At 52.1% G+C, this 27,811-nt stretch overlaps 1 protein-coding gene across 9 annotated transcripts in view; it reads left to right on the top strand.

Annotated features, from left to right (window-relative positions):
* The window catches only part of DTNB (dystrobrevin beta), a 175,739-nt gene that overhangs the window by 92,656 nt on the left and 55,272 nt on the right, over positions 1–27,811 (top strand). For 6 of the 9 annotated variants that reach the window (XM_086743545.1, XM_086743541.1, XM_086743540.1 and 3 more), the window contains 4 exons: positions 4,569–4,658; positions 10,482–10,569; positions 21,558–21,643; positions 23,972–24,085. In XM_086743545.1, coding sequence (XP_086599671.1) covers positions 4,569–4,658; positions 10,482–10,569; positions 21,558–21,643; positions 23,972–24,085 — 378 coding nt within the window. The remainder of the gene's footprint in view (positions 1–4,568; positions 4,659–10,481; positions 10,570–21,557; positions 21,644–23,971; positions 24,086–27,811) is intronic. The other 3 variants (XM_086743543.1, XM_086743542.1, XM_086743544.1) reach the window with 2 other exon arrangements.

Raw genomic sequence — 27,811 nt, 5'->3', positions numbered from 1 at the left:
TTTTTTTTAAGCAGAATGAAACAAGCCCTCAGCAGCGTGTCTGACCACTGTCTGAATTCAGGCCGGGTTAAGGGCCAGGCGCGGTTCCGGGAGATGTCTACACGTTTTCTTGGGAGACGTCGCCGTGGCTCAAGGTGCTGGGTAAATAGGAAGTTGCTTTCTAAAGGCATTGTGTCAGCAGCGAGCTTCCCCAGCCCTCAGGCTGTGAAGGCATTTTCAGAGACGGGCGAATACGGCTGTGGCTGCGTCCGCAGCAGAAGCACCCCGAAGTGTCCCTGTCCCTGAGCCGGGCACCCTGCAGCTGCACGGCCACCGCGGGCTGGGGCGTCTCTCCGTACGGGCACGAACCCAGCTCCTGTTTAAATCGGGAGGAGGAGCGAGGAGAGGGGGTGGCGTCACGGCGTCAAGAGGCGACGTTGCTGTTTCTCTGCTCCGGGCTACAGGAAGAAGTGTTTTTGCTGAGCTACGTGTCTGAAGGTCGGAGGGATACCTTCAGGTTCCTCAGCGCGCTGTGGGACAGTCGGTCCGTACCCACGTGTTGGGGTAGGGAGTAAAAATAGCCGACAAATGCACGCGGAGAACAAACGGTGTCAAAGAATGGAAACGGGCTGGTTCTGCCTGGTGGGTGGCCCCGTGCGGGGGGAAGCACTAATTTAAAGGTATTGACTCATCGAGCGTTTGACACGCTCCCATGCGCTATTTTCATAAATACACTGGGTAAACGTGGACTGGTGGAAACTGCTGCTGTGTGGGTGCCGCACCAGTTGGAAAATGGCAGTCAGAGAAAGAAAACATCAATATTTTCCTGCCGAAGAGGGAGCGCGTGCCAGCTGGGCTCCCACGGGGTCTGTTCCCAGTTCAGCCTTACTGGGTTTGTGTCTCGGCAGCTCGCATGATGGAACGCGGAGCAGGCGTTCGCCAGTGTCACAGTGACGCTACGCAGGGCGGGTACGGGGCATTCTCCCGAGGGCGAGCCCCTCGTTCCTAGTGGCCCTGCGGATCAGAAGGTGAAATTAACAGAGAGCCTCGAGCGACAGAAAATAAAATAAAGGGCCTGAATAAGCAGGGAATGACCGACAAGGCGAGCCGTTGCTGGAAAGTGTCTGGGGAATTGTGGTGAATCGGGAGCTGAAGGCAAACGCAGAGAATTCCCCCAAAAGGAGCCGGTGACGTGACCGGGGTTCGTGGTGCCGCGAGCCTTACCTGGGACGGCTCCAGTGATGGTTCGGCAGCGGGGGCTTGCGCCTGGCATGCGGCGTCAGCTGGAGGAGAGCGGGTGCTGGGGAGGCTGCAGGCCCCTTGCAGGTCCCTGACGGCGGCGCCAGCTTGGCCTTTGGAGGAGGAGAGCTCTCCCGGCGCTGCCCGCGGGCAGGGCGGTGGCGAGAGGACGCGGCGTGCGCTGCGGGGCGGGCAGAGACACGCCAGGTTTAATCCTCAGCAGTGGAGGTTTCAGAGGAGCGGTGGAATCCGCGGGTCCAGAGGTTTGTTAAGGTCTGCAGAGCCTTGCAGACCAGGTAACAGCACAGCAGGACACCTTCTAAGGACAGTTCGGGAAAAAATCTGCTGTCTCCTCCCTCTGATCCCCCTTTGAGAGGGGCTGGAGGCCGCCCGAGGTCCTTTTCACGTCACAGTTCCTGTAAATTAATGACCAAGCTGTAGAGCCATTCCAATTATCTTTGATGTGAAAAGTGTGTCGAAGTGGTTTAGCTTCAACAGGAGATGCCCGCATAGTGTTCACTGGAAATACGGCTTGAGCAGCGTGGAGAAGCGATGCCTAAGTTGTTGTTATTTTCATTTTGCTTAAATTTATTTAGCAAATTCTATCCAAATTCACAATTGGCTTGGGCTACTCCAAAACTGCCTTTTGACGTGCAGGTGATTCAGTGGAAATAAGAAGAGAGGAGAGAGGGGTGGAGCTGCGTTTGTCAAGAGAGCAGGATCTGCACTGACCAGCGCCTGCGGTTATGGGAGCGTGCCCGGGAGCCGTACTGCGGCAGCGGGTGACCGAGGGCTGCGTCACGGCTGTGTGGCGGAGCTCGGGGCGGGGAGATGGCGTTCGGAAAAGAGACGGAGCTAACGCAGAGGGATGGAGCTGGGCTCTATACAGGCCTGTGGTTCCTTCTCCTGTCCCGCCGGTAGCGCTGCCGCGTGTCGGTGCTGCGTTTCACTGCCTGGCTGCATGTCGGCGTGCTGCAGCTGCTCGGAACGGGCGCTGGTTGCTGTTCAGACCTTCGCTCGGCGTTACACTGACAAAATTTACAAAGAGCCAACCCATCCACAGTTAGCCCAGGCTTTCCCAGAGGAGCTGCGCTCGGTGACAGGCGAGCCCCCTGGGAACGGGTTCGAGGTGTGTCAGTGCAACGTCAACTCCGCTGCCTGAACAGCGAGCCGGGACGCAGGCAGGCTGCCTTCTGCAATGGAGCATCCTGGAAGGCGCTGGGACGGTGGATACGAGTTTAATGCTTTTTTTTTTTTTTTTGAACCCTGGAGCTTTATGTGAGCTTTGCAGATCGAGACCTGCGCTAGCTTTTCCATTTTTAATACTTCTTTTGCTCTGTGAAAGCGACACAGGTTTTGCAGCACCCCGGCGCAGGCCGCAGAACGCCACTTCTCCTGCGCTTCTCCTGCCCGCGACGCTCAGAGGCTCTTCGGGATGGGAATTTATCCATGCGTATGCTGTGGTTGGCGCAGCCTGCCCCAGCGAGGAGCTCTTCCCGGGACGCATCCCCCGGCGCCACGTTTCTGGGGAGCAGCGTTCCTCCGGTCCTAGCACGGGGCTGGGGCCGGGGCACCACGGGCAAGCTTGCCTGCGCCCACAGGTGGGAGTGGGAACCAGTCCGTGCTGGGAACGGGGCTCAAACTCTCCTTAATTTAATCGAACTCCTCGTTTTTTCTTCCAAACCCAGGAGTGCTAATCACCGTTAAAGCTATTCCTATTTTGTGTTCCAAACGTGGCCGTTTCTGCTGGGCTTTTTCCTTCTCAGAAGAGCCTGTGGAATGAGTTACAATGAGAAAGGTCTTGGAATCTTAATTGTTGTGGTTGCGGCCGTGTGCCTGCTGTAAAGCAAATCAAAAGCAAAGCTTTTCAGCCCTTGCCGGCAGCCAGGCTTTACGAAGTGTAGGGTGCTTAAAAATTCTTCCGTGCCGTGGTTGACGATAAGTCTCTGTCTCGTTACAAACCCGTAATTACAAAGGTTGCGCGTCGCCTGGGGGGCTGGCGTGGGTAATTCCAGTTTGCCTCTTTTTCATGAGGCTTCTGGCAGGCGCCTCTGACATGTTGCTGCACGTAAGGGAGAGGAAAAGAGCGTGTCTGTCTGAAAAATGTGAGTTCTGTTTTCCTGGGGCCGGTATATTGATGCCGAAAGCAATGAACGCCAGGTTCATAAAACAAACGCTGCCTGGACGTGCGTGTGAGGGAATAACTGCCGGCCGTGGGCTGGAAGAGCGGCTTGGATACCTGACGTGGAAATGCAAAACGGAATTTGTCGTGCACTCGTGTGTTGGGAAGAAATGCGTGTTATGCCGAAATAGCAGCGATACATGGTCGAGAATCACTTGTTAGTAGCAGTCTGATCTCGTACCCGCACGGGGCTTGTCTCCCAGCAGAGCGGTGCTTTCCCTGCCCGCACCCTCCCCGCGGCGGAGCGGCAGGCTGGCGTCCTGCGGAGCAGCCCGGCAGAGCAGAGCTGGCGGTCGCTCCTTCGGCTGGGGGGGAAATGCCGCTCCTCTGTGCACTGCCGGGGATTAAAAAAGAACCGTTTTGCTGGATTCTCTCAGGGATGCTGCTGTCACAAGCGTGGTAGAAACCAGCCCATTTTAATGGGACCGTCGAGACAGAGTTATTTCTGTGGGGTTACTGCTGACAAATGTTTTTTGCCTTCAATCTTTATTCATACGAGCATTCAAATCTATAGCACCTTTATTTTTATGAGTCCTAAAAAAACATGGCGTCGTTTAATGGATCCCCGTTAGAGGGTAGTTCTGTTGATACCAGCCACTAAGTTTTTAGTTTTTTACCACCTTCCTCAAATATCCATTTGTTTTACGAGAGGAAGAGAAGAGACTGGATGCTTTCAGTTCTGCCTTTAGGTCTAGTCACAAAGCTGCAGCCCAGTCTGGGGTGTTTCCCGAGCCGTTTACAGCAGAAGGGTGAGTTCTGTCCGGGCTGGAGTCCGGCGCCGCGGTTGCGCTCGGCGGCCTGTTCCCGCTGGCTCCCTGGCGACGGCGGATCCTGGTGGGAATGTCGCTGCTGTGTCGGAGCCTGCTGGATGCTTTTAATGGCATCGCTCGGGGCGGTCCCGCGCTCCCGGAGTGGCAGCGGGCTCGGGGAAGCGCCACAGCTGCGTTCATTGCATATTTAGGTGCCCAAGTGTTCCTCTGATCCGTGTTTTCATCGTTAGCTGCAGAGGTACCCTTTTCGCGTGACTGGCGGACACACACTTACATTTTTAATTGCTCATCAGTTTGTTTTAATTTTTAACCGTTTGTTTCATTAACATTCATTAATTATTTACTTTGTATTTATGGTTTTTTTGTTGTTTGCTCTCTTTTGCCTCCGTTGCTGCCAGGTTACCGTGCCCCGCGGACACCGCCAGCCGATTAGCAGACGAGCACGCGCTGATCGCGACCTACGTGAGCCGGCTGCAGAGCGGTGCACGGTTAGTGTTAGTGCTGGGGCGGGCCAGCAGCGCTGCTTCCTCCGGGGAGGGCTGCTCCGCTCACCGGTGTTTGGCCTCCCTTGGCAAACAGAGGGAAATGCATTGGCTGTTCTCCAGAATCTTCTGAAAATACAGAAATACGTGTGCACACGCACACAAAACGGGGATGGATGAGTCTGTGTCCGCTCCCACCCTGTTGCATTCGCTGGGTTACAGAATCAACGATCAACATCGTTCCAAACGTATTAAATAATGTTTTTCTCTCCGTGACAGTTCTGAAATCTTGCCTTTCACCCGTAGGAAACTAATTTCCACCTAAAATTTTTTTCACAGCCAGCTCATCCCCATCAGTTCTTGTGCCAGCATTGCCCTATAACGCTAACTGTTCTTATTTCTCCGTATTGCTCGTACCTCTCCGCCCCAAAGCAGTCGCAGACAGACGTCCCACCGTGTCCCCGTCCCTGTTACCTGGGTGCTCTCAGCCCCACCCGCATGGCCTGCTTAATGTGACCGCTTCTGTCTGCGCCTTGCCAAAAACTGCTGTTGCTTTGAAGAATTAATTTCTTTTACCTCAGCTTTAGTATTTGTGCACATTTATATTTCATGTCTGTGTCTCCGTAGAGAAGTCTTACCCTAAAGCCCCAAAACGCAGCTCCCATTTCCTCACAGGACGTAGCCGGGAGGTTTTCCGTATTCCGCTTTTGGACCCGGTTAAATTGTGCCTTTACAGGGCCAGGCTGCGCTGGAGAGGAGGAGGTTTAGTGATCTGGCCTTGCTTTATCACGTTCTCATCCCCTGGATGATATTTGAGAGCCCTGTTTCATCACCCTGTCATGCAGAAATGTGCGTTCCACGGCTGTTTTGATGAAGTGCGTTCTGGCTGCGTAGGTCTCTGGGGAATGTCGGGTTTTTTCTTGGTGGTGAATCACTGCTGTCTGCTGTCACCTGCGATGAGCCGAAAGCCCGTAATACTGTCCACAAGACAATAAAACCCAAGGAATTTCAGGCTCTAACCTTCACTCAATTACTGTAATCACAGGGTTTGAGATCCAGAGGAGTGCATCTTGAAGAGTATGTGACAGACTGAAATCCTGTATGTGCTCGTAGGTGCCGTGTTACAACCAGTTGGAGCAGAGGTTCTCAAGCCTTTTAGGTTTTTAAATTTAAAGAAAATGACTTGGTACTGTTACCAGAGGAACAGCGTACTCCTAGGAGCCAAACGTGAAGAAAATCATTTCAATCCCGGTTTCTTTGTGCATGGGAGTGTCTTCCAAGTCAGCACAAGCAACTGCTGAAATCTGTGCTCCTTGTCACTCCTCTTGATCTTCACCCCTCATCCCCCAAAATCCCAAACCACGGTGATGTTTCTGCTCTCGGCAGGCTGTGTGGAGACCCTCGGCGTGCTCCAGCCAGCCCTTGCAGACCCTCTCTGTTTCTGACTGACGAAGGGAACAGTAAATCCCACTTGCAGGCAGCATTTGCTGTCGTAGCCGGCACTGGCTTCCCCTCTCCTGGCCCAGTCGCTGTTGCTCGGCCCCTCGCGGCCCCTCTCCTGCCAGGGCCTTCAGGACCAGAGGAGACCATTGGAGCATCTTCTTCAAATGTGAACTTCTCTTTCTTTTGTGTTTACCTCCCTCTGCTCTTCACCGCCCAGCATCTTTTCATGTCTCTCAGCCAGACTTTGAGAGCCTTTAAGCTGTGGCTAGCTGCATCCCTGAGATTTTTCATCAAATTAAAAATTATTTCGTTCACAATGTCCTCCAGCCAAAAAGTCCATCCAAGCTGCATAGGGCATATTATAGCAAGCAGAGCTCAGTGGGCTTCATTTATCTTACAACAATATATTTTTCTTTCACCCACTTTATTACCGTGGTAGCAAGCCAAACTGGTTAAGTGCCTTTCAACGAAATCCTAGACAATCCCCCCCGAGGCTGCGCTGCAGGCAGGCGGCTGCAGAGCGCCGCAGGTTACACCGCAGGCGGTAGAAAGCCTGCGGAGCTGGTGAGTTGTGCTTTACTGCCTGAGCGGTGGCTTGTTACAGATTTCTTAAGCTCAGCGTTCGTGACTGACGTTCCCCATCAGTCACCAATTCTGCTTTTCCCCCGGCCCCGTGAAGCCTCTGTTTCAGCTCCACACCAGAAGAACCCAGTGCCCCTGCCTGGGGTGCCGTTACTTTTGTGTATTGTGTGTTCTGCCTTTCCTGCAGCTGGCCACGGGGTCTGCGTGCTTTGCTTGTGGAGGGCTGATCTGGGTGGATGGGTGGCTGCTTGGCTGGTTGGATTTGGTTTCCTTTAAATTCCCAACTCCCTGAAAGTGACTGTCTGCAGCACTCCTGATTTTAGAGGAGGCCAAAAGGGAAAAGTCGCTTTTCTTCAAGACACTTGTCCCCAAGATCCTTGCTCTTGGCTCGCCGTCAGGTGACACCCGGGATGTCTGGCCCTGGGACGTGCCTTTTGCTGTCCCCTGCCACTTCTTGGCATCATGAATTCCTGAGCAGTTTGGGAATCACGGAAGGAATTCCTGAGCCGTTTGGGAATCATGGAAGGAGCCTAAGATCTCAAACCTCCCCCGTGTTGCATCATCTTCTCTTACATCTTGTAGTGGTCCCCCATCTCTAGCCAGCGCCTTGGCTGTCCAAGCTCGTTTTCGTGTCAGCATTTGACAGCTTTCTCTTTACAGACTGCGTTTGCCCCCACTGCTGTCGCGGATTCCCCGGAGCCTCCAGCCGGCACAGATGCAGGGTGCTGATTTTTCCCTTTCGTGCTGCTGACGCAGCCGCTCTCGCCTGCGCGCTCAGCCCCGTGGTGGCACAGGCACCTGCTGAGCTGGCTCGGGGAGCTGCCCTGGCAGAAAACAAGTTATTGTTTTGTCAGGCCAGGCCTAAGCCAATTCCATGTCCTTCGCTGGCTCGTGGTGTGGCCTGGGCCCTGCTGCCAGCGCAGCGGTGGAGGGCAGAGGCTGCGAACGTCCCTCCCGGTGCCCGCGCACACTTGGGTCAGACCAGAGAGGCTGCAGAAGCAAGACTTTCCGTGTTTATCACGTTGTCTCAAACATTTCCATTGACGCCTAAAAACCAGCGTCGCTCCAGCCTTCCTGTCCCCCTCGGGGGCTGGCGTGCTGTGGCTCCCATCGGCTTGGGCCTGGCTCCTTGTCCCGGTGCCCCTGCAACAGAGCCAGGCTGTCCTGAGGATGTTCCTTGTCCCTGTCCAAGCCTGCCCTGGTCAGGCCTTTCCATCCTCTCCTCCATCCTTCTGGGCTCTGGGCTCAAGCCAGGTTTATTCTTCCCCTTTGCAACCTTTCCTCCTCTTCTCCAGCCGCTGTGCCCCGGTTCGGGTGCCGGCGGGACTCGTTGGGCGGGGGGAAGGTTCCCAATCTGCCGTCCCAAAGGCCGGGAGCTCTGCAGGGCCCCTATGGAGAGAGGGCGTCCAGGGCAAGAAGCCTTCGCCATGTCTCCAGGGACGTTAAAACCCCAAGGAAGTGACTTTTCCTTCGTGCAGCCATGTAGAGAGTTCTGCGGTGGTTTGCGGGTTGTGTTTAGTGCCCTCTGCTAATCCATATGTAAAATAGTTCTAAAAGCAAACGCAAAAGGATTTTTTTTAATTACAGATTTTCTTCAAGAAAGTTAGAAATTGTCAATAACTATTTTCTAGTTCACTTGAATAAGGAGAGGTAGCAGCTCCAGGAGCTGGGAGAGGTGTTGGAGGATACCAGGTTATGGGAAGGGTAAAAGGGGTGGAGTGATCGCGCTACTGTGAAAGCAGAAAAAACTTGTACAGACAAAATTGCAGAGGAAAGCTAAACAAAAATGATATCAAATTTGGGAAGTGGGATGGGAAAGATTGTTCTCCTTAAAAAAAAAAAAAAAGTAATCAGCATGAAGGAGTGTTAGAAGTTCCTCAGTCCTAGTGTAAAGGCTCTGGTTTTTCTTCCCTTAAATCTGCGTTCCCGCTGTTTCCGCTCGCCTTTCGCCAGCTCCTTCCCTTCGCTCTGTACCTGAATATCCTCAGGGGCTCCGCGGGACGCCGGGCGCGGGGCCGCGGTCCTGCAGTTCGCGCTCGGCGCGGCCCCGTCTGTGCGGAGAGTGGTGGAGCGGCTGCTCAGGCCAGCCCAGGGTGTCTCTGCCGCCTCGGGCACCGCGTCTGGTGGACTTTGGCAGTCTGAAAAGGGACCGAGTTGTTAAATTCAGGAGTACAAAAAGGAAATTAAATCTACATTAAAAAATGAACGCAGTGTGTGCAGTATAGATTTGGTTCTTTAAATAAGGTAAGCACACATCTGTGCAATTTAAACGATGTAAACGTAAATCTGTGCAGCTGAGCTTAACAAAACGTTACCTCGTGAGGCGGTGACGCGGGCCAGAAGCGACTCTTGCTGTGCACTGGCATGTCTCTCCCTCCCTTTGCTTCTCTCTGCGGAGCGGCGCTGGGCCCGCGTTTCGCGGTGAGCGCAGACGGCGCAGCGCTGTGTTATTTACGGCAGCGATCTGTGTTATTTATGGTTATCTACTCCTGCGTTTGTGAATCCCACACGAGCCATCGCGGGCAGCGTGGGGAGGCTCATGTTACAGCACGAAGCAGGTTTGTGCCCACATCAGTCGGGGCTGGTTTCGGTTAATAGCGGTTTGTTTACACAGCCAACTCCGTGGTTCCCTTCGGAAGGGAGGCTGTGGGCAGAAGTCTTTGTGCAGCGGGAAGGCAACGAGCAGCCACTGAACATTCGGTTGGAATATTCAGCGACTTTAAAAGTCGCTCTTCCGCTGGGCTTTCCCCTGCCCGTTCTTTGTGGCAGGGCCGCTGTGCCACCGAAACCGAGCCGGTAGTAGATCTTAACGGTGACGGCTTTGGGTAATAGAGCCAGAAAACTGTCCTTTGTCCCCCCGGGTGTTTGTGGTTAAAAAGTGAGTGAGTGGTGAGCGCTAGAAGCGGGATCAGCACCCTGGGCCCTAGCAGTTCCCAGACTGGATTGGCGGCGTGAATGGCTCACGCGCACAGAGGGGATGGTGCTCCTGGGAAACGTGGGACAGACCCGGGCGCTGCCTGTCGCTGTGGGATCGCGGGCATCTGTCGCCTCTGCTGCCCCTGCTTTCCTGTTTCAGAATTCACCGTCCCTCTCTCTGCCATCCCCCGCTGCTGATCACTGGAAATATTTCTCGGTGCCTCTTTCAGCAGCGTTTCCAAGGCAGCGCGGCCTCTCTGCCTGGGGCACGGAGGAGCCGGAGCTGTTTCCCTCCGCTGACGGGCGAAGGGCCGAGCCTCCCAGGCCGCGCGCTGTGTTCGGGTGCTGTGAGGTGCCGGTCAGTCAGGCGTGGGTCAGGCTGGCTTGCGAAGCGCTGTTTGCATTTCAATTGACGTTGTGCAGTGCCGGGGTCTGTTCTTCGCAGGTCAGCGTGGCTCCCCCCGCTCTTCCTCCTGGAAATCGTCCTGGCTTTGACGCTCGCCATCCCGCATCTCCTGGGGACAAAGCTTTCCTCCGTCATCGTTCAGCTGGTTGTCCCTTTTCACCACGAGGGTTTGCAGAAAAGCTCCTCAGAAACAGATTAAATGTGTTCCTAATGATATGTATTTAGGAATTGTCGAAAATTTAATCATTTAAAGCTGGAGTGTGTGCATCCTGGAGAAAACGCTACTAGACAGAAAGTCTTGGGAGCGGTCCCCCCTTTGGAAGCAGCATGAAAAAGGGAATGACCTAGATTATTTCCAGGGTGACTCCTCTGTTTCCCATCACTGTCTCTTTGCAATAACGCATCCTTTTCTCTGTCAGCCCCCGGTGCGAGCCGTGCCTGAGCGGCGGGTGCTGACGGGCTGTTTTGGCTTTTCCCGGCAGCGTCCTGGACAGCCCTGGCAGGCTGGACGAGGAGCACCGGCTGATTGCCAGATACGCCGCCCGGCTGGCTGCCGAAGCTGGAAATGCAGTAAGTGAACATTCATCCCTCTCTACCGGCCGGGGACCGTGCAAGGTGGTTTTCAGAGCCTAATCAGTGGCTTAGTGCTAATAGCTGCGTGTTTTGTTTATTCAGCTGATGCGAAAAAGCAGTGCGCTTTCCCCGTTTTCAGCAGAAATCCTGCGTTCTCAGGCAGCGGGGGAAGAGCAGGAAAATGGGAAACCGCAGCACAAATTGGTAGAAATGAGGTCAGCGGAGAGAAGAGAATAAGCAGATTAGTCCTGCTTAGCCTAGAGAAGAGATAAACACGTAGCTACCTGAGGAAAACAAATCGTGGAACAAACGTTATGGAATACATTTATTCCAGAGGGAGGGAGCCTGAGAGAGAGGAAGGAAGGTATTTTTTGTATTTGCAGTCTTATAATAGAAGAAACCAAAGGAAACACCCAATCAACTTTAGATTGGTAAAAATAAATACTGCTTTAACAGAAATTGCTGTAGGAGATCGTGACAATTGAGAATTTGCGTGCGCAGCCTTAGGCCCGCTGTCACGGCTTCGAACGGGCTGCGCCTGCGTCGCTCCCGTGTTGCTGCTCTGCACCGTCGCAGTTGCACGGCGTATTGCTGTCCCTGTACCGTTTCAGCTACGGCCCTTGTCTTCCTCAGCCCCAGCAGCAGCAGTGAGCTCTCCCGAGCATCTTGCCCCTGTGGCAGAGCGTGTCCTGCCGCGTGGCAGCGTGGCCGGGAACACCCTAACGTCGGTGTCCTCCTCCACCTTGTCCTTGCATATCTGTCGGAGAAATACTTCCAAGTCCTTGCCAGCGAAATAGGCTTACGCTTCCTTGTAATTTCCTTCGGTGTGGGTTCAGCCAATAATCTGGCCGTCATATGCACGTGACCAGATATTTCCCTTTTGCACAACTTTTTAAAAAGGAATTACGCTTTGTAAACGTTAACTGTCGGTTCCATTATCTCTGTCAAACGGTGTATTTGCGTTTCGGAAGTCACTCAGTTCACTAGGACCGTGTTCACCGTGAAATATTAAAGCAGCACAGTGCAAGCTTTCTGGCTGAGATGGAAAAGGAGAGGATTTCTATGTAACCTTCATATAAAATGAAAGCTGTGGGGACGGTAAGTGCTGAATGAGTTTCACTCTAAGATGGTGGAAGAATTCTTACTCATGACTTTTTCTGGTAGTAGTAATGAAGTGTTATGAAAACTAGAGAGTCACGGTACTGGTTCTGGGAGAACCTGGTCGTTTAACCATCTGTCAGTCCCCTCAGCCTGTTTCTGTGCACTGCGTTGATTCTGAAAGAGGTCACAATCGACGCAGCTGATTTGGATGCAAAGAAGGCAGGTTTTGAGTTCACCCAGACTTTTCAAGGACCTGTGACAAGTTACTGCTTTCTTTTCACCCAGACGAGTTACGTGGTGGGGTAGGTGAGGAAGCGCTGCCGGGGGCTGAAGCGTGGTGGAGAGAGGATGTGAAAGCAACAACGGTGTCTCCATTGCGGCCCAAGCCTAGCGGCAGGGGATGTAAGGGTTCCTTACTGCATGCGCTGTTGGCGCTCCAGAAGTACCAATCCACTGGAACAGATATATTCTTCATGTTCTGAGGGAACCCGAGCTTAAAGTGCTCTGCTTCCTGGCAGGCTCTGATTATCTCCTGCCAACAGGAGGTCCCCCTTCCCTGGCCAGCGCTTTGCATTACTGGTGTCCCAGTTGGCCATTGCAGCTTGGTGGAGGAACGTCCCGCGGAGCTCTGGGACAGCGTGCCGTGGCTGCGGGGCTCGCTTCTGAGGATCCGCTGTCCGTGGGAGGTGGGATGGCTGGGATTTGTCAGCCACAGCCTTTTCTTTATTAATACTCTTCTTATAACATTAAAACAGAGACGGGAGTAAATTAGAGGCTGGGAAATTCAAAACCCCCAAAGAAGGAACAATTGTTTCCTCCTGTATGGAATTAAAATGGGGAACATCAAATGAAAACCCCAGTGTAATAAACATCTCGGAGATCCAGTAAGAGAAAGGTGCTCATGGAGTTTATGGCCGCCAGCTTTCCTGGAACGGTACAGCGGGGAGTGGTGTCGTACATGAAGGAAATACACCCTGCAACAGCACAAAGACGTCACAGAAAACGAGAGGTGGTGCAGAATCCTTGGGGGCTGAAATGCCAAATTCTTAGTAATAGGAAAAAAATACTGAGCCCTGATTATGTGATGGTAGTGGTCAGGAAGTTTGCAGATACTCGGTTTCAAGAAAGGGAGGTACGTGAAAATGAAAGTATTTATTAGAAAAAAAACCCTAAAAGGATCAATCCTAGAAGCAGGAAGCCTGTAAGCTGCCTGGAGGCTGTTAAAAATCCTGCCTTATTAGCTCAGGAAATCTGTGTGTCAAAATTCAAAAAGATGACAAAACCATACAAAAAACTCTTTCCATGGGTCAATAAGAAAGCTGAGGAGGATATCCCGAGGAAAGGGCGGCATTCGAGCTTGCCCGAGCGGGAAGAAAAGAGAGCCTGTAAGCGTGGCTGGGTAAACTTCAACAGGAAATTCAGAGATGGGAAAAGGATTTGGAGAGCACTTCACGAGGGATGCTGGAGTCTGTAGCAAAAAGATCTTCAATACCATCACAATTAGGAATCTGAGTAGGGAATCGGTAAGACTTTGTGGTGCCAAGATGCACAAAAGAGTGGTCAGGAGCGAGCAGACCGGAGCAAAGCAGCCCAGTGAGTCGTTTGCACCAGTCTTTACTGCAGAAGCTCCGTCACGTAGCGTGTTCTTTATAGCAGGTGAGGTGGAGTGGTCAGATCAGTGCAAAATAAGTGCACAGGAACTTTAAAACAGGTAAGTCATGAGCCAGCAAGTCACCGCGACTGTGTGGCCTTAACTTGAGAGTCCTTGGCAGGCTGGAGATGAGCTGACCGTTGACATGAACTTCAACTTGAACTGTCTTTGAGGACGAGAAACCTCCAGAGGTTCCTTCCCACCCGCGTTTTCCTGTTAATCGGGACCTTAATGGAAGTGGAGGGTGGGAGCAAACGCCGTAAGAGGTTCTGGAGTATTTGTCAGTGGAGCTTGTAAAACCAAGATAGACCAGTATCTGCTGGGAACGCTTGGGAGAGGTTGAACTGAACAAAACTAACTCGTGATGTCCTCTGCAGTTCTGCCTCTCGGATGTCGTACACTTTATTTTATAACGTGCTCTAACTGCTCGAAACGAAGAGGATCACAGAGGCAGGCTGTTCGTACTGCGACGGCCTAACGCAGAGTTTCTTAAGCTTTTCTTGAAGCACTTGACCGTGGTCGTTGCTGGAAATGGTATGTGGCACCGTGTGCCAATGGGTCTGACTCAGTCCATCACCTTCTCCTTTTTCTGGATGCACCAGTCATTTTTAGGGGAAATGCCTTTGCTTGAAGTCTTACTGGGAGAAAATAATTTGAGACAGATCTTGGAGTTAATTCTTGAAATCCAAATCTGTTTGTTCTTAAAGAGGAAAAACCAATGGGGAGGGAGGAGAAAGAAGGAGAATGCGCCGTTTGTCTCCCGGTACATGGGAGTTGCTCGTGGTGCCGGCGAGCCAATGCGTGCAACCAGCGCGATGACGCCCCGCGAGGCAGTTCGCTCAAACGAGCTCTGTCTGGCCGCTCTTGTTTCCTTCAAGCCGGTCTTCAGAAGACAAAATCCCTTTTATTGAGTTTACGTTGCTCAGGGCTACGCTTGGCCTGCCGGTTTGGTCAGAGCGGAGCGCTGTGCATTAAATAGCCGCTGGCTGGCTCCGCTGGGCCCGCGGCTGGAGAGCAGAGAGAAAAGCAGGAGGTCGCTAGATGAATAAAGTGAAGAAATTATGGGAAAGCAAGCCAAACTTCATTTAAATCGCATCTTGCAGGATCAGAACTTCATCTGTTTGTCTCCCTCTGCTGATCTGCTCAGATTATCAGTCTGACGTAAAAAAAATCTGGTGTTTCCTATCAGGCACCATCTCTTTGATAAAGGCAGGGACTGGAAATGGTCTCCTGTGTCCGCAGCCCCTGCCTGCGTGCCCTGACGGAATGCCTTCCACCTCCATCCGGCGCTGGCCTGTTGCCTGAACGCAGGTAATCCTGCGCGTGAGGTGACTGCGGACTTCAGGAGGCAGGGTGGTGGCGTGTATTTTAGGGGAGAAGGCACATATGTTTGTATAGCCATATATATATAGCAGCTCCAAGCCCTCTGTTGTCAGTGTCCTACACACCACCTCCCTTTCTCCAGGCCAATTTCTCCTTCATCTCCTCTCCCACCTCCCTACCTTGGCTCTTTCTCGTCCCATTTTCTGCTGTTGGCTCACCCCCCAATCCTTCTGAGTTGCTGCTGGTGCAGCTGAGCAGGTTGCTCCGTGCAAGCAGGGGTCAGTACCTGGTCTGCGAGCCAGGCGTCCCGATGGCCTGTGATGGAGGGTGACCACCGCGGCGGGAGCTGGGCTCCACGGGGGCCGTGCACCCCGGCAGGGCTCTGCCGACCTGTGAGCCTTGCTGCTAGGAAAAGCACGAGCACCTAATAAATGCGAGATAATACTCAATTATGGATGGGTGGGTAATTAGGCTGGGTTATGTGGATGAGTTACGATAATTAGGTTCTTGCCCACGTTGCTCTTTTTTGAAAACTGTGTGGTTGCTCTTCCCGTGGCACTAAGCACTGCTAAAAGCCTGTCATCATCTCATCTCATTAAAGCTACTGTATCTACAACCTAAATAATATTTGCAATATTCCCTTCATATAACTTTTCTTTTAGGCATTAGGCATTATTTAATAAATATTTTTTAAATAATGAACAAGTAAACCAGATTGCACACTGTTGCAGGATAAATCTGCAGCTTGGTTCTTGGATGATTTCCTCTTCTCCTGGATGCACCAGTTCCAGGAACCATTTTTGTTATTTCTTTCCTCTTCTTTGCCTGTTGATCATAAAGACCACGGTGATACCACAGCGATGGACAGGGTGAGACTTCCCGTGACTCCGTGAGGTCCTTGCACCAAGGCACCTGGAATCTGATGCCCGTGAGACGCAAGCTTTACTGTTCTTTGACAGTCTCTCCCAAATCAGGGCGGTGGAGGAGTGCAGCGGCTTGCCAGGCTGGCCTTTTGGGGCTTGGTGACACACTGTCACTAGATCCTCTGCTGTCGCTCAAAAAAGAATCTCCTGTAGGTGAGGCCTGCACGCTCCTTGTTACAAATACCCGTCTGACTTAGTTCCAGCATGGTGCTCTCGAGTTTATCGTCCCGTTCATAGGAAAGCTAAATTACGGTGCTGGAAGGTTTTACTGTTCCTGTGTGACAGTAAGGATTTGAAGTAGATTTTCTGACTATCATCTTATCGTTTTCTTGCTGAGAGAAAATGAGGCTTGCTGTTTGGGTGATCTCAGAGCTGCTGAGGCTTCGGCATTGCTGCTGGGCACCAGGAGAGCAGAAGAAGAATCGCAGAATCAGAGTAGAGGTAATCACACCTTTGGCCATGGTGGAGAGTTTGCTGAGCTTCTAAACTTTCTCTAACACTTTAACTTTCAAAATGTCAGTCCTCAGCTCGAAAAGCTTCGGCTCTGGCCTTGCTGCTTTTTGCTGTAAAACAAGAGATCTACGTTACAATTCGCTGTGTCAAAAAGTCTTGTTTTCTTTTCAAGCTCCACCTTATTCAGAATCCTTTTGCCCCGGATGAACTCTATAGAGAGTTTCTGTAGGGTTCTGTAATGTCGTGGGGTTGTCGTACTACGTCGTTGTCAGAAAACTGGCAGCTGCATCCAGTGGGCCAAGGAAGGATCTGCACGTTGCTTCTGTGCCGCAGGAGCTGGGAGGGTTCTCCTCTGAGGCGTTTGCTCTTTACCGAGAAGGAAAACTGCGGAGGACAAAATAATATAAACTTTTTGTTTTCTCATGCACATGGAAAAATGGGCCTTGGGGGATTTTTGGTAGTAGCTTTGGAGGCCTTACATCTCCATTGACTCCCGGCAGGTCTTTGCTGGCTGTCGTGGTGGGAAGCCTTTGCGAGAGCGGAGCCGAGGGCCGCGTCCCTGGCGTTCCACGCGGCCGGGCGGGCGGGGAGCCGACGCTGGGCTCTGCGAAGGGAGGAATTACAGCCAGCAGTCTGGGCAGGCACGAGTCGTTCATAGCTGTCCAGTGAGATGGAGTGCGAGCGTAAGAGTGCTGACCAGTAGATGGATGGTTTGGGTTATTTCTTTTTCTTTCCAGCGCATGTATAACTTTGCAGAGAGGACAGGTACCTCTCACTGGGGCAAACAGCAGCATGCAGATGCTCCAATGAGTTCTGCCTCCCTGGACTTAGGAGAAGAGTAGCCTTTGCCTTTGCCATCCTACACCGTACACCTGAAACTCTTCCAAAGGCGATGACAGTAAGCGTTGGTGTTAATAAAGTGCTGCGCAGAAATGAGAGCGGCGACTGCAGTTGGATTTCCTTCCCCGTGTGCCAGGGAGTCCGTTCCCTGCAGATTACGGGCTGTCCTACCAGTGTCCAGCCTGAAGCCCAGGATGGTATTTGCACGGTTGAGCGATTCCTCACACACTGTATTCATCTCCTCATAGTCCTGTTTAGAAGGTGCGTTTGAAATACTCGCATCCATAAGTGGTAACGCGATACCCTTATGAACTGACTTTGAAACCCTTAGGTCAATAACGGGCCCTGCACGGTGTCCAGCAGTTTCTCAGTCATTCCTCAGAATGCTTTTACCCCCAGTAATGCTTCCTCTCACCCATGGAATCCGATGTTTTCTGAAGAGCAAGGGCATCCTGAGATCGCTGCCAAGGATGAGCTAGGGTTCGTTAAACTGCTCCGTAGAACAGCCTGCAATCATCTAGCCTGGAGAACGGTAGCGACAATTTTTTGCGAATCCAGGTGTCCACTGTAAACTCTTCCATTGTGACGCCGTGGTTTTATACAGGCTGTGGCAGGATCCATGCCTGTCTCGGAGAAAATAGTTACGTCTCACGGCTAGGTTGTAAAGGACCTTGGGGGATTATTGATCAACGATCAGCTGAGGAAAGACCGAGGCTACTGATCCTGTCAGCAAAGCAACTGATAAGAAATTCTCATTACTTAAATTTCTTCCCATCTGGGAGAAGCGGTGCATACAGATGCGCAGTACGCTGGGTGCTGGGAACTCCGGCGAGGTTTGCAGGCGGTGTCAGGCGTTGTACGAGTGCTGCCCAGTTGTGCTGCATAAAGCTGCCGGGCTCTGGGTGGTTGGAGAAAAAAAACAGTCTGAAATGAATGCAATGCTTGAGCTACTGAAAAGCAAAGTAACCACAAAGACTTCTTCCCATCAATGAAAGAACTGAAAAAGAAAAAAACTCTGTGTTCTTGGTTAATCCTCGTTCTTTGTTACGAGAAGGTGATGGGCAGTGACTCTGTTCGTTTCTGTGCAATGATGTGGGTTTTCTCACCGGTCTCTGCAGGTTTGTCAAGCAACATGGATGAAGACTGGCAGTAAGAATGGTAAAAAAGGAAGAGTGATAGGGGAAACCCTAATCAAAGAGCTTGAGACGCAGTGGGAGCAGAAAGGTGCCATGGAGTCAGATTTTTTTGGGCTTTGAAGGACAGAGGGAAAAATTACTTGAGTCAAAACAGGAGAGACAGGAAGTTATTGATTGAAATAACCAGGTATCTACTTCACAAGCCTGGACATAGAGATCTCTCGTTAGGTTTGAACTTTGTGACTCATAGAAATATGAGTTACAGGACATGCTGGGGTCTTTTAGAGGAAATATGACTTTTTTTAAAAAAGACAGGATTATTATCATTGTGTAACATGTTCTGAGACATTCCGATTTGGCATGCTGCATGAAACAATCCTCAGGAAAAGCTTCAGCCAGGGAAGCAGAAGATGCCGTGTTTCCAGACTAGATCTGGATAGTGAGAAGAAAGCTTCCTAGCTTTGCTTGTCAGTTGGAGGAAGGTTTCCCCTTACGTTCTTTGAGCGGGAGCAGTGACCTGGGAGGAGTCTGCGGAGGCTCAGAGGATGGAGCACACTCCAGATGGAGTCAATGGAGGAAATTCATCAAATCACAGAAGGGTTTGGGTGGAGAGGGATCATTCAAGGCCACCCAGTCCAACCCCCCTGCCAGGAGCAGGGACATCTCCAACCACATCAGGTTGCTCAGAGCCCCGGCCAACCTGGCCTGGAATGTTTCCAGGGATGGGGCATCCACCGCCTCTCTGGGCAACCTGGGACAGTGCTCCACCGCCCTCAGCGTAAAACATTCCTTCCTTATATCCAGTCTAAATCTCACCTCTTCCAGTTTACAGTCATTACCCCTTGTCCTGTCCCAACAGACCCTGCTGAAGAACTTCTCCTGTTCCAATATTTAAAGTAATCTACCATTTAAAAGTTTTCCCTAAATCCTAAGTAATTCTTCCTGGCTCGCTTTGAGCCTGGTACTCATTCTCCTGTCTCAGGGGATATGGACAGTAGTGCATTGCTTTCCTCTTTGCAACAAGCGTTGTGTATTTGAAGTTTCTGATGTCGTCTCCTCTCGTTCTCTCAATCTTTCCTCGTGGTCATGATGTATAGACCTCTGATCATTCGTGTCCACCCTCTTTCTCCAGTTGACCCTTAGCTTTCACTGCTCCGGCTGGACAGGGCAGCTCACCGGAGTCACGGGCCGGGGGTGATCACGCGCTGTGGTACGTGCGCGTCCTGCTGCAAGTGGCCCGTTCCTGGGCTCCCCGGCAGCCGGAGGCCATCGGCCCCTGCCTGGCTTGTGAGCTCGGCTCACCTGCAAGTCTGGTTTTGCAGAGCCGCTGCCTCGTCCGTGGAGCGTTTGTGCAGTTGGCGTGTCAGAAGTAAATATGAGAGTTTGCACTTGTCTTAACAGAACACCACCTATCAAACTATTTCTCCAATTTATCAAATAATTTCATATTTTACTGTATTTTGTGTTTTCTGGTTTATCTTGTCCTGTAAAGCAGTAGGAGCCGGCCGCTGCGTGCTTGCAGATGTAACTTTATTCCGTTGTCCGTTACATTGAGGAAATACTGAATGGCAGTAAATCCAAGAGAAAGGCTGTAAGCCCCAGAAGAGGATCTCGAAAGCGCTGCTGAGGTGGAAGTGTGTGGCGTTAGCAGTTTCTCTCCCGTACGCAGGATTTGGTTTGTTACTGTGGAAGGGAAGCGTTTGCTTTGGCAGGGTTTGTTCTTTACGACTCCACGTAGACTAGTCCTTAGCCCCTCTTCTGAGGATTGCCAGGATTGTCACTCTCCAACCTGTCCCCTGGAGCACTGGTGGACGCCAAGCTCTTCCCTCCAACTTCTGTTTTTCTACCCAAATAGTTTCAGATGGTTGTGAAAGTCTCTTCTCAAACCAGCACACCAATCTGAGGTCCTTCTGAAAACGCTGTGGTAAAAATCCGTGCAATCTTGAGATCAGATGAAAACAAAAAGGCAGAAGTAGAGCACCGAAGGTCAGAGCTCTTGACAAAGCCCTGGAGATCTGCCAGCTGTGTGGTGCTTTGGTAGCTGCGCTCATCCTCCTGGCACCAGCGGCGAGGGGACTTTGCCAGGCTCCCTTTGCCCACTCTTGGACTGTTCTGCAACGACAGCCCCTCAGAGTCTCCCCTGGAGCCATCATCCTGTCCGGTCTGTGCTCCTCCAGACCTGGTGTCCGAAGCAGACCCTACCATCTCATTCCTCGGGCATTTCTTAGCCAGGGAGACTTGTCCATGAGAAAAGATGTCTACCCACTCCCAGTGGACAGCTTCTTGTGTCTGATGGCCAGAAGGACAGTTCTGAGTTGTACTAGACCTCCTAAGCAGCATCTTGGGATTCCACTGGGAAAATGCACTGGGCCAGTACAAGGCCCTGTAATTACTCTTTCTCTCTCTTCTTGGTCCATGTAACTGGTGGCTTCACCATCCAGCTGCCAGCAGGTTCTCCCAGAAGCTACAGGTTCTTGTTTAATTGCCCGGTCCTTTTCTCAGTAGTGGTGATGGCTGCTGGTGAGAAGTGTGCCAAACACAAGGATCACGAAGGTCAGGACTCATTGGGAAAATGCATTTTTTCATCGATCTCCCTTCAACTGATGCTTTTGAGGGGGTGAGAAGAATTTGAGAAGAATTAGATTTTCCAGAGGCAGTGACCACGCTTGAATTTAATATCTGGGTGTAATCCTGTTCGTTTCCATGGACGGCGTTTTCTGGCCTTCAACGTACCAAGCGGCTCAGCACCGGCCTTCTGCCGTGCGTGTGGGCCGTGTGGAGTCCCAGGTGATACCGCGTGGGACAGTGGGCCTTGATTCACATTTACTTAACATCAAACCACAACAGCTGAATGCGCTGAGGGACCTCATTTAACCCCAGCATCACCGCCGAGGTTTTCCGACTTGGAAAAAGGGGTGAAATGGGACCTACGGACAGCGCAGGAATTGGCATCAGCTGACGGCGGAAGCTGAGTGAAGGCCTTGCTGTAGAGAAGTTTCTGTCGGACTGTTTCTGAAACCGCAGAGTACTGGGGTGTTACACCAGAAAACGGGGAGCACGAGTGAGTCCCGTTGTCAGCAGCGTGTTGCGGTGCCGGCAGCGGTGTGGGTACCGGGACGCTGGCTGTGAGTTGCTCTAGCATTTCTTCCCTAGCTGACGTTTGGGAAGGTCAGTGTTTCGCTAAAAGGCTTTGTGGCAAAGGTGTAGCTGCGTCTCTTCCCGGGGAAGCTGGCAGTGCTTTAGGAGCAGGTAGGTCTGGTGTGTTTTATTCTGAAGGTCTTTTAAAAAAAAAAAAAAAAAAGGCAACTAAAATTCTCCAGCTGGATCAGGAGGAGGATGAGCCAGGTCCCCCTTTCAGCAGCCGCCCACCCCAAGGTGAGGCCAGAGCCGCCTCTCGCTGTGCCCCACTCAGCACAGCTGATCCCGTAGGTTTGCAGCCTGGGCCGTCAGTGTCGTACCACGGCGTTCGGGAAACGCGGGGCTGCGTCCAAACCGCGTCCCGTGCGGTAACAGGCAACGACTGCTTTGTCTAACTTTCCTCTGTTCCTCACCCCCCAGCCGCGCCCGCCGACAGACCTGGGCTTCAGCTTCGACGCCAATAAACAGCAGAGACAGCTGATCGCAGAGCTGGAGAACAAGAACAGGTAACACGCCCGCTTTGATCAGCGCTGTTTTGGGAACAACACCTGCGGGGAGAAAGCTTTCAGTCCTCGTGCTTTGTTGGTTTTAACCTTCCGTGTTGTATTAACAGCTTCTTTTCCTGCGTCTTTTGTTGAGAGGCGTAGCTGCCTCATTAACCAATTAGCTGAGCGCGGGTGCAGCTGCAGTGCCTTTCTTCCCCAGGGAGCAGGCTGATCTTCTTCCCCGATCTTCTAAACGGGTGCTGAGCGTCAGGAGCTGTGCTGCCATCTTGCATTGCTGTCTGCAAACCCAGCGAGCTGTTCAGGTGGCACCAGGAAAATATCTCAGCTGGGATGTGGTGGAGCAAGCAGGTTGGAAGGCTGGGGTGGATAAGTTCAGCCTGAGAAGAATGAGTGGGTTTTCTTTTTGGTGGAAAACAAAAAAGTCTGGAGAAACTGGGAGTCCTGGAGGAAGCAGAAGATGGGCTGGAGGAGATGGTTTCCTTCTTCTGGACACGAGCCGGCGATGTGCGCTCACAACCCAGAAACCGGGCTGCACCCCCAGCAGCGTGGGCAGCGGGCGAGGGAGGGGATTCTGCCCCTCTGCTCCGCTCCGGTGAGACCCCCCTGCAGCGCTGCGTCCAGCTCTGGAGCCCCCAGCAGCAGAAGGACGTGGAGCTGCTGGAGAGGGCCCAGAGGAGGCCACGCAGATGCTGAGAGGGCTGGAGCAGCTCTGCTGTGAGGCCAGGCTGAGAGAGCTGGGGCTGTTCAGCCTGGAGAAGAGGAGGCTCCGGGGAGAGCTGAGAGCGGCTCCCAGTGCCCAAAGGGGGCTGCAGGGAAGGTGGGGAGAGACTCTTCAGCAGGGCCTGCTGGGACAGGACGAGGGGGAATGGTTTCAAAATAGAGGCAAGTAGATTCAGATCAGATAGTAGGAAGAAATTTTTCACACTGAGGGTGGTGGAGCACTGTCCCAGGGTGCCCAGAGAGGCGGTGGGTGCCCCGTCCCTGGAAACATCCCAGGCCAGGTTGGCCGGGGCTCTGAGCAACCTGATCCGGTTGGAGATGTCCCTGCTCCTGGCAGGGGGTTGGACTGGGTGGCCTTGAACGCTCCCTCCCCACCCAAACCCCTCTGCGGTTCTACGATTCTTCTTGCCCTAGAGGGTCGATTAAGAAGCGATCGCTCTGGTTTTATCATCGTGTTGCGTTTGCACTTACCTGCTTCTTCAGCACCCACATTCTGAGTTCGTGTTTCTCCGGCTGAGGTGAACCTGGGGGTGCTGCTCTGAAGAGCAGGCCGTTGAGCGGTTGCAGGCCCCGTGTGCTGTACGGCCCAGGCTGCCTGTGGGATTCCTGCGGAGCCGCTCCAGGCGCCCCGTGATGCGCTGGCCCCGCAGCCGTGCTCGTCTCCCTGCGCTCCGGCTGCACCGGCTGGCGTGCGCGAGCTTGCTGCCTGCGCGGCCGTGTGCCAGGACACCCTCAGCACACTCGGTAAAACCTCCTTCAGGTTAGTTTGGAGGAGAACCAGTTCCTGGAGAGCAGGGGAACAGCTCGATCCTCGCAGCATGTGAGCTGGTAGCTCCAATACCCGCCGAGAGACCTTGCAGATACTCGGAATTATTCATGGAGATCACAGATAAGGGAGATCTCAGTCAGTGCTGGCAGAAACTGCGAGGAGAGCAGCTCAGCAGGTTTGAAGAGGAGCAGGAGGGGGAGGATTAGAGATTATAATCTTCGCTCTCTGAAGGATTTCATTTCCATTTTAATGAGCGAGTCCTTGGCTGTGGGTGCGGCGTTCCCTCACCTGCGGCTACGCAGAACGCAGCGGCCCTAGTAGGGCTGCTGGCTGATCGCCTTCCCTTTGCGCGAGCTCAGAGTCTGCCTCTGTTACCGTGAGCTGTTATCCTTATTCCTGCTGGCCTGCCGGGAGCCCTTGGAAGGGTGAGCGGGAAGCGAAGCGGAGCTGGCACGGCCGCGGTGCTGGCGGTGCCGCTTCGGAGCCCTTCCTACAGAACACGCAGCGCAGATTGTGCTGAAAATAGAGGTTTTTTCCTTAGAACGGTCTCTGAGCCCGTTCCACGTGAAGGTTTTGGAGAGCCGTTGCCAGCGTATGGCACATAGGGATTTCGTGCGTCCTGTTACTGAAGTAGTAAGTTTTCTGTGTGTCACAGCAATTCATAGGGCTGCACTAACTTTCCTGCCTTGGCGCTGAGTCTGTGCCAGCCACACATGAGCAGAATCGCTGTGCTTGGGCCAGAGACTGACAGGGAGAGCGCCTGAAGGGCTGTAACGGGATTTAAGAGCGGTGCAGAGGCTGACCTCTTTCTCCTTTAATCTTCCCCGTCGTTTCTGTAGAGAGATACTCCAAGAAATTCAGCGTCTCCGGCTGGAACATGAACAAGCTTCTCAGCCCACCCCCGAGAAGGCCCAGCAGAACCCAACTCTACTGGCTGAACTGCGGCTTCTGCGGTAAATGAATATCTATAGCTGGCGTGCGTTCGGTACCGGGGCCGGGCAGCCCGCGGGGTCTGCTCCGTAGCGTGGGCTGTTGTTCGGGAAAGGGTGGTATCAGCGTGTCTTCAGTGGCCCTAAAGTATTATTTTAAACGGCAATTTGCCTTTTTTAACGTGGATTTAGAAGTACATAAAAACGAATCTTAAAAAGAATTCTCTTTGTATAGTTCAGAAAATGGTAAAGAAGAAACTGATAGGGAAAACTCGCAGAAGTGGCGTTAACTGCCTGTCATTTATTGTCCGAAGGAGTGGAGCTAAGATAGATGCCAGTTTTTTGATTAGGCAGTGAAACGCCAGAAGGTCCTACCTACAGACGTACATCCAAGGCTGGAGAACAGTCTTCAAAGCCTCTTTGATTACGTTCCCATTTTGAAGTGACAGGGAAAGCTGTCCGTATTTATAGAATCAAGTGTTTGTAGTTTGGGCAGTCGCAAGGGCGTTCTCTGGCTCTGTTTTATTTCTCCTCCTATTACGAGCTAATTCAGAGCTCAGCCTCCAAAAATGCCACCTGTAATCTCAAGTAGGTTCCAAAATTTAAGCCCTTGGCAGCAGCAGCTCTTTGCAGACGGCGCTGTGCTGCGTTCAGTGGGTAAACCTTTCCTGTGGCGCGGTGCTGGTGCTGCCCGGGGATGTTTGAGGGTTTCCGTAACGCGCAGTGCGACTGCGGGCAGCGCCTGCAAGGTGTCAGCCAGCCCCATCTTGCAAAATCCAAGGCTTGCAACTTCTTCCATTGCTTTTTCATACAGAATTTGCTACATGATAGCACATTTTGGTGTCTCGCTGTGATCTTTCATATAGATTCTCTAGCTTTATGCTTTACATTTTTTTTTAAATTATTAAAAAACTGGGGAGGAGACAGAAGATAGCCACAGATGTTGTGCAAGAGGTGGAGGAAAAGGAGACTGCGGGGCGACTTGATGTGCTCTTCGACTCAGCAGAAAAGGATGTAAGAACCAAGAGCTGAAGCTGGAAACCAGCTACATTCAGACCACAAATGAAGCGCGTGCTTTTTAGAGCGAGGCAGTAATCTCAAGAGCAGTGGTAGAGTTTTCAGTCCCTGGAAGTCTTTCCTGGAGATGTTTTTCCAAAAATACAGGTTATTTGGAACAAAACAGAGCTAACCAGGAGAAATTAAAGGCCATTTCTGGCCTTCAAATAGAAGAGTTATGAAAGAAAAAAAGGTTGAATTGAGCGTGTAAAGCCTGTCAGGTCATCGTGACTGTGCAATCCGGCCTCCCGGGTAGCACAGGCTGGGAGGTTTCTCCCTGCAGAGCCCCTTTGGACCGGGCCGCAGCAGCCCTGGCAGATGTTCAGGCTTTCGTTTCAGAGACGGAGAGGGCACCGCGTCCCCCAACGCTCTTCCTGCCCTCGCCAGTTCACTTCTGTCCCCATCCGCGCTCAGCGGGCTGAGAACGTGGTGCTGTTTCAGACCTTCCTCGGCCGAGTGCCGCTTCCCAAACCTCGCCTTTCCGTGCGTTTCTCTACCCGGCTAAAGGGGTCTTTTTCAAAATCACTCTCTGTGTGAGAGTGTTTAGAGGGTTTGCTTCCCTCCCCTCTTGTCTTCATCTTGCCTAAATGGCTCGAACATCTCCGGTTTCCCCGTGAAGCGGGTTTGCGGGGTCTCCAGCTATCCCATTAGCTGGCTGCCGAGCTCCTCATCCCCTGCGGCTCTCCTGCGTCGGGGCGGCAGGCCTGCCTGCAGCGTCTCCTCCGTAGTCTCGTTGGTGCTGTAAATTCAGAGTGTACGTTAATTTTCATGGCTGCGTAGCATCACACTGGAAGGTCACAGCAGTTGCCTGTGGCCTGGAAGCGCCTCTCAGTCACAGCTGACAAGGAGACGTCCCCCTGCCTGCGAGCGGCGAGCCATGGCCTTGCCCGTAGCTCTGCGCAGGCACCTGTGACCGGATGATCTCAGCTGCGGCGCAGAGTTCAGGCTGGGAAGGTGTGAGAAGGGTCACCCACGGAAAATGAACCGGTCCCAGGTCTGCAAACCCGCGTGGGCACGCTTGGCCGCTCCTGCCCGCTGGTCCACATCCTGCTCCTTCCCGCACAGTGCCAAGGACACTTCGCCCCAGAGCGGTGCCTCAGGCTGCGTCTCTGTCTGTCTCTAGAGGCTCTCCTGCCTTTTTTTTTAAACATCTAACACCTTTTGTCATTGACAAACAGCTGCTTTCTTCACTGAAGGTCGTTGAAAAAGAAATTGAGTAACGTCAGCCAAAATCAGACGGGCACGTTGATGATTCTTCATTAGCAACTGCGTTTGCAGAGCTGTACTTCCTTAGTGTGCTGGGCTGTACATTATTCGTAGCTGTTAACCAGAATTTTGTGTCAAGTAACAATAGAATAAAAGCCACGGACTTTGGGATGACCTAGGGAGAGAGAAAGGACCGTATGGATGGGTAAAGCTACGTCTGTGGTGGGGTTTTAACGCCTCCTGGGTGCCCAGGGAGGTGTATTCATCTCTCTGGTGCCTTACTTTTGTGATGTTTCAACATTTAATAACTGCATACTTCAAAATACAGAGAGCTGTTGGAAGAAGTACCCAGAGTAGTCAGTGCTTTGTTGTCTGCTCCCATTTTCAGACCCGGTGTGGCACCGGGTTAATTCCGTTCGGTAGTCTCCGCGCTGTCCTGGCTGGGGTCTGTGCTTACGCTGGGCCGTTTTCAGCCGCCACCGCGAGAGCCAGCCGTGCTCGACAGATCTATTCAGTCGGTGAAGTTGTCCCATTTATTCAGATTTATTCCATTTTAAGTGAAATGCCTGTTCTTTTCCAGATTCTTATTTCCAGTTGGTGTTTCCAGAACTGGTTGGTTATTAAAATGCGCAGGATGATTTATTCCTAGCGTATCTTGTGAGAACAGAGATCTGATCTAAGCCATTTAAAAATTCCGTCTGTAATATGTGGTGCACTTAATTTTGGATTAAGACATTATGATGGCCACACAAATAACGGCAGATGAATACATAAGCCTTTCTAATCTGTTTTTTTCTTAGTTATTTGTCATTACCTGAGACTGGGATTTGTGGGGCCCAGCATCTCTTAAATCTTGTCAGATACTGAGCTCCTGATGTATTGCCAGTGCGTCTTTGAATGTCCCCTTATATTAGTCACGCCTTTATATTTTTTTAAATATAAAATAAAACCAAACAGTCATGTTTCCTTAAATATCTCACAGATAGTCGTCTGTAGCAATACAGTGATTGTCGGGTGCCAAGGAAAGGGAAGGTCACCTGTTATCTCCTCTGCTTGTTACCTGGGTTCTGGTGCAGCAGATGTGCAAAGACTGCACGTCGCGCTGGGGCCTGGAACAGCTCTGCGCAGCCCCCTCCAGACAGGTGGTAGCTCTTCCTCTCCAAACACCTGCAGCCTTTTCTCTGGTTTTTTCTCTCTGTCTTTGCTCCCGTAATTCGTTCTTGCTGGTCTGAAAGCTCTGCAGGACGCCCGGGTCTGACGTTAAGAAAGTTCTTACAGGGGAAGAAAGAAGTGGGCTTTTTTTTTTTCCAAAACACAGGGCTCTTGAAAAGGGCTTTCTGCTACCGAGGTGCTGAGTGTCGATCTTGGGGTTTTAAGTGAACTTGAGCCCGCTCGGTTTATTTGGGGTTCGTGGTCGTTGTGCAGTGCTTCGCTGGGTTTTTGTAAATTGGAAGCAGGGAGGGGTGATGGAAACCAAAGACAGAGTTA

The sequence above is a fragment of the Chlamydotis macqueenii genome, chromosome 3 (genome assembly GCF_036417535.1).
Source record: "Chlamydotis macqueenii isolate bChlMac1 chromosome 3, bChlMac1.mat, whole genome shotgun sequence".
NCBI classification, from domain to species: domain Eukaryota; kingdom Metazoa; phylum Chordata; class Aves; order Otidiformes; family Otididae; genus Chlamydotis; species Chlamydotis macqueenii.
Note: the sequence above shows the minus strand (reverse complement) of the source record. Positions and strands in the feature narration are given on the sequence as shown.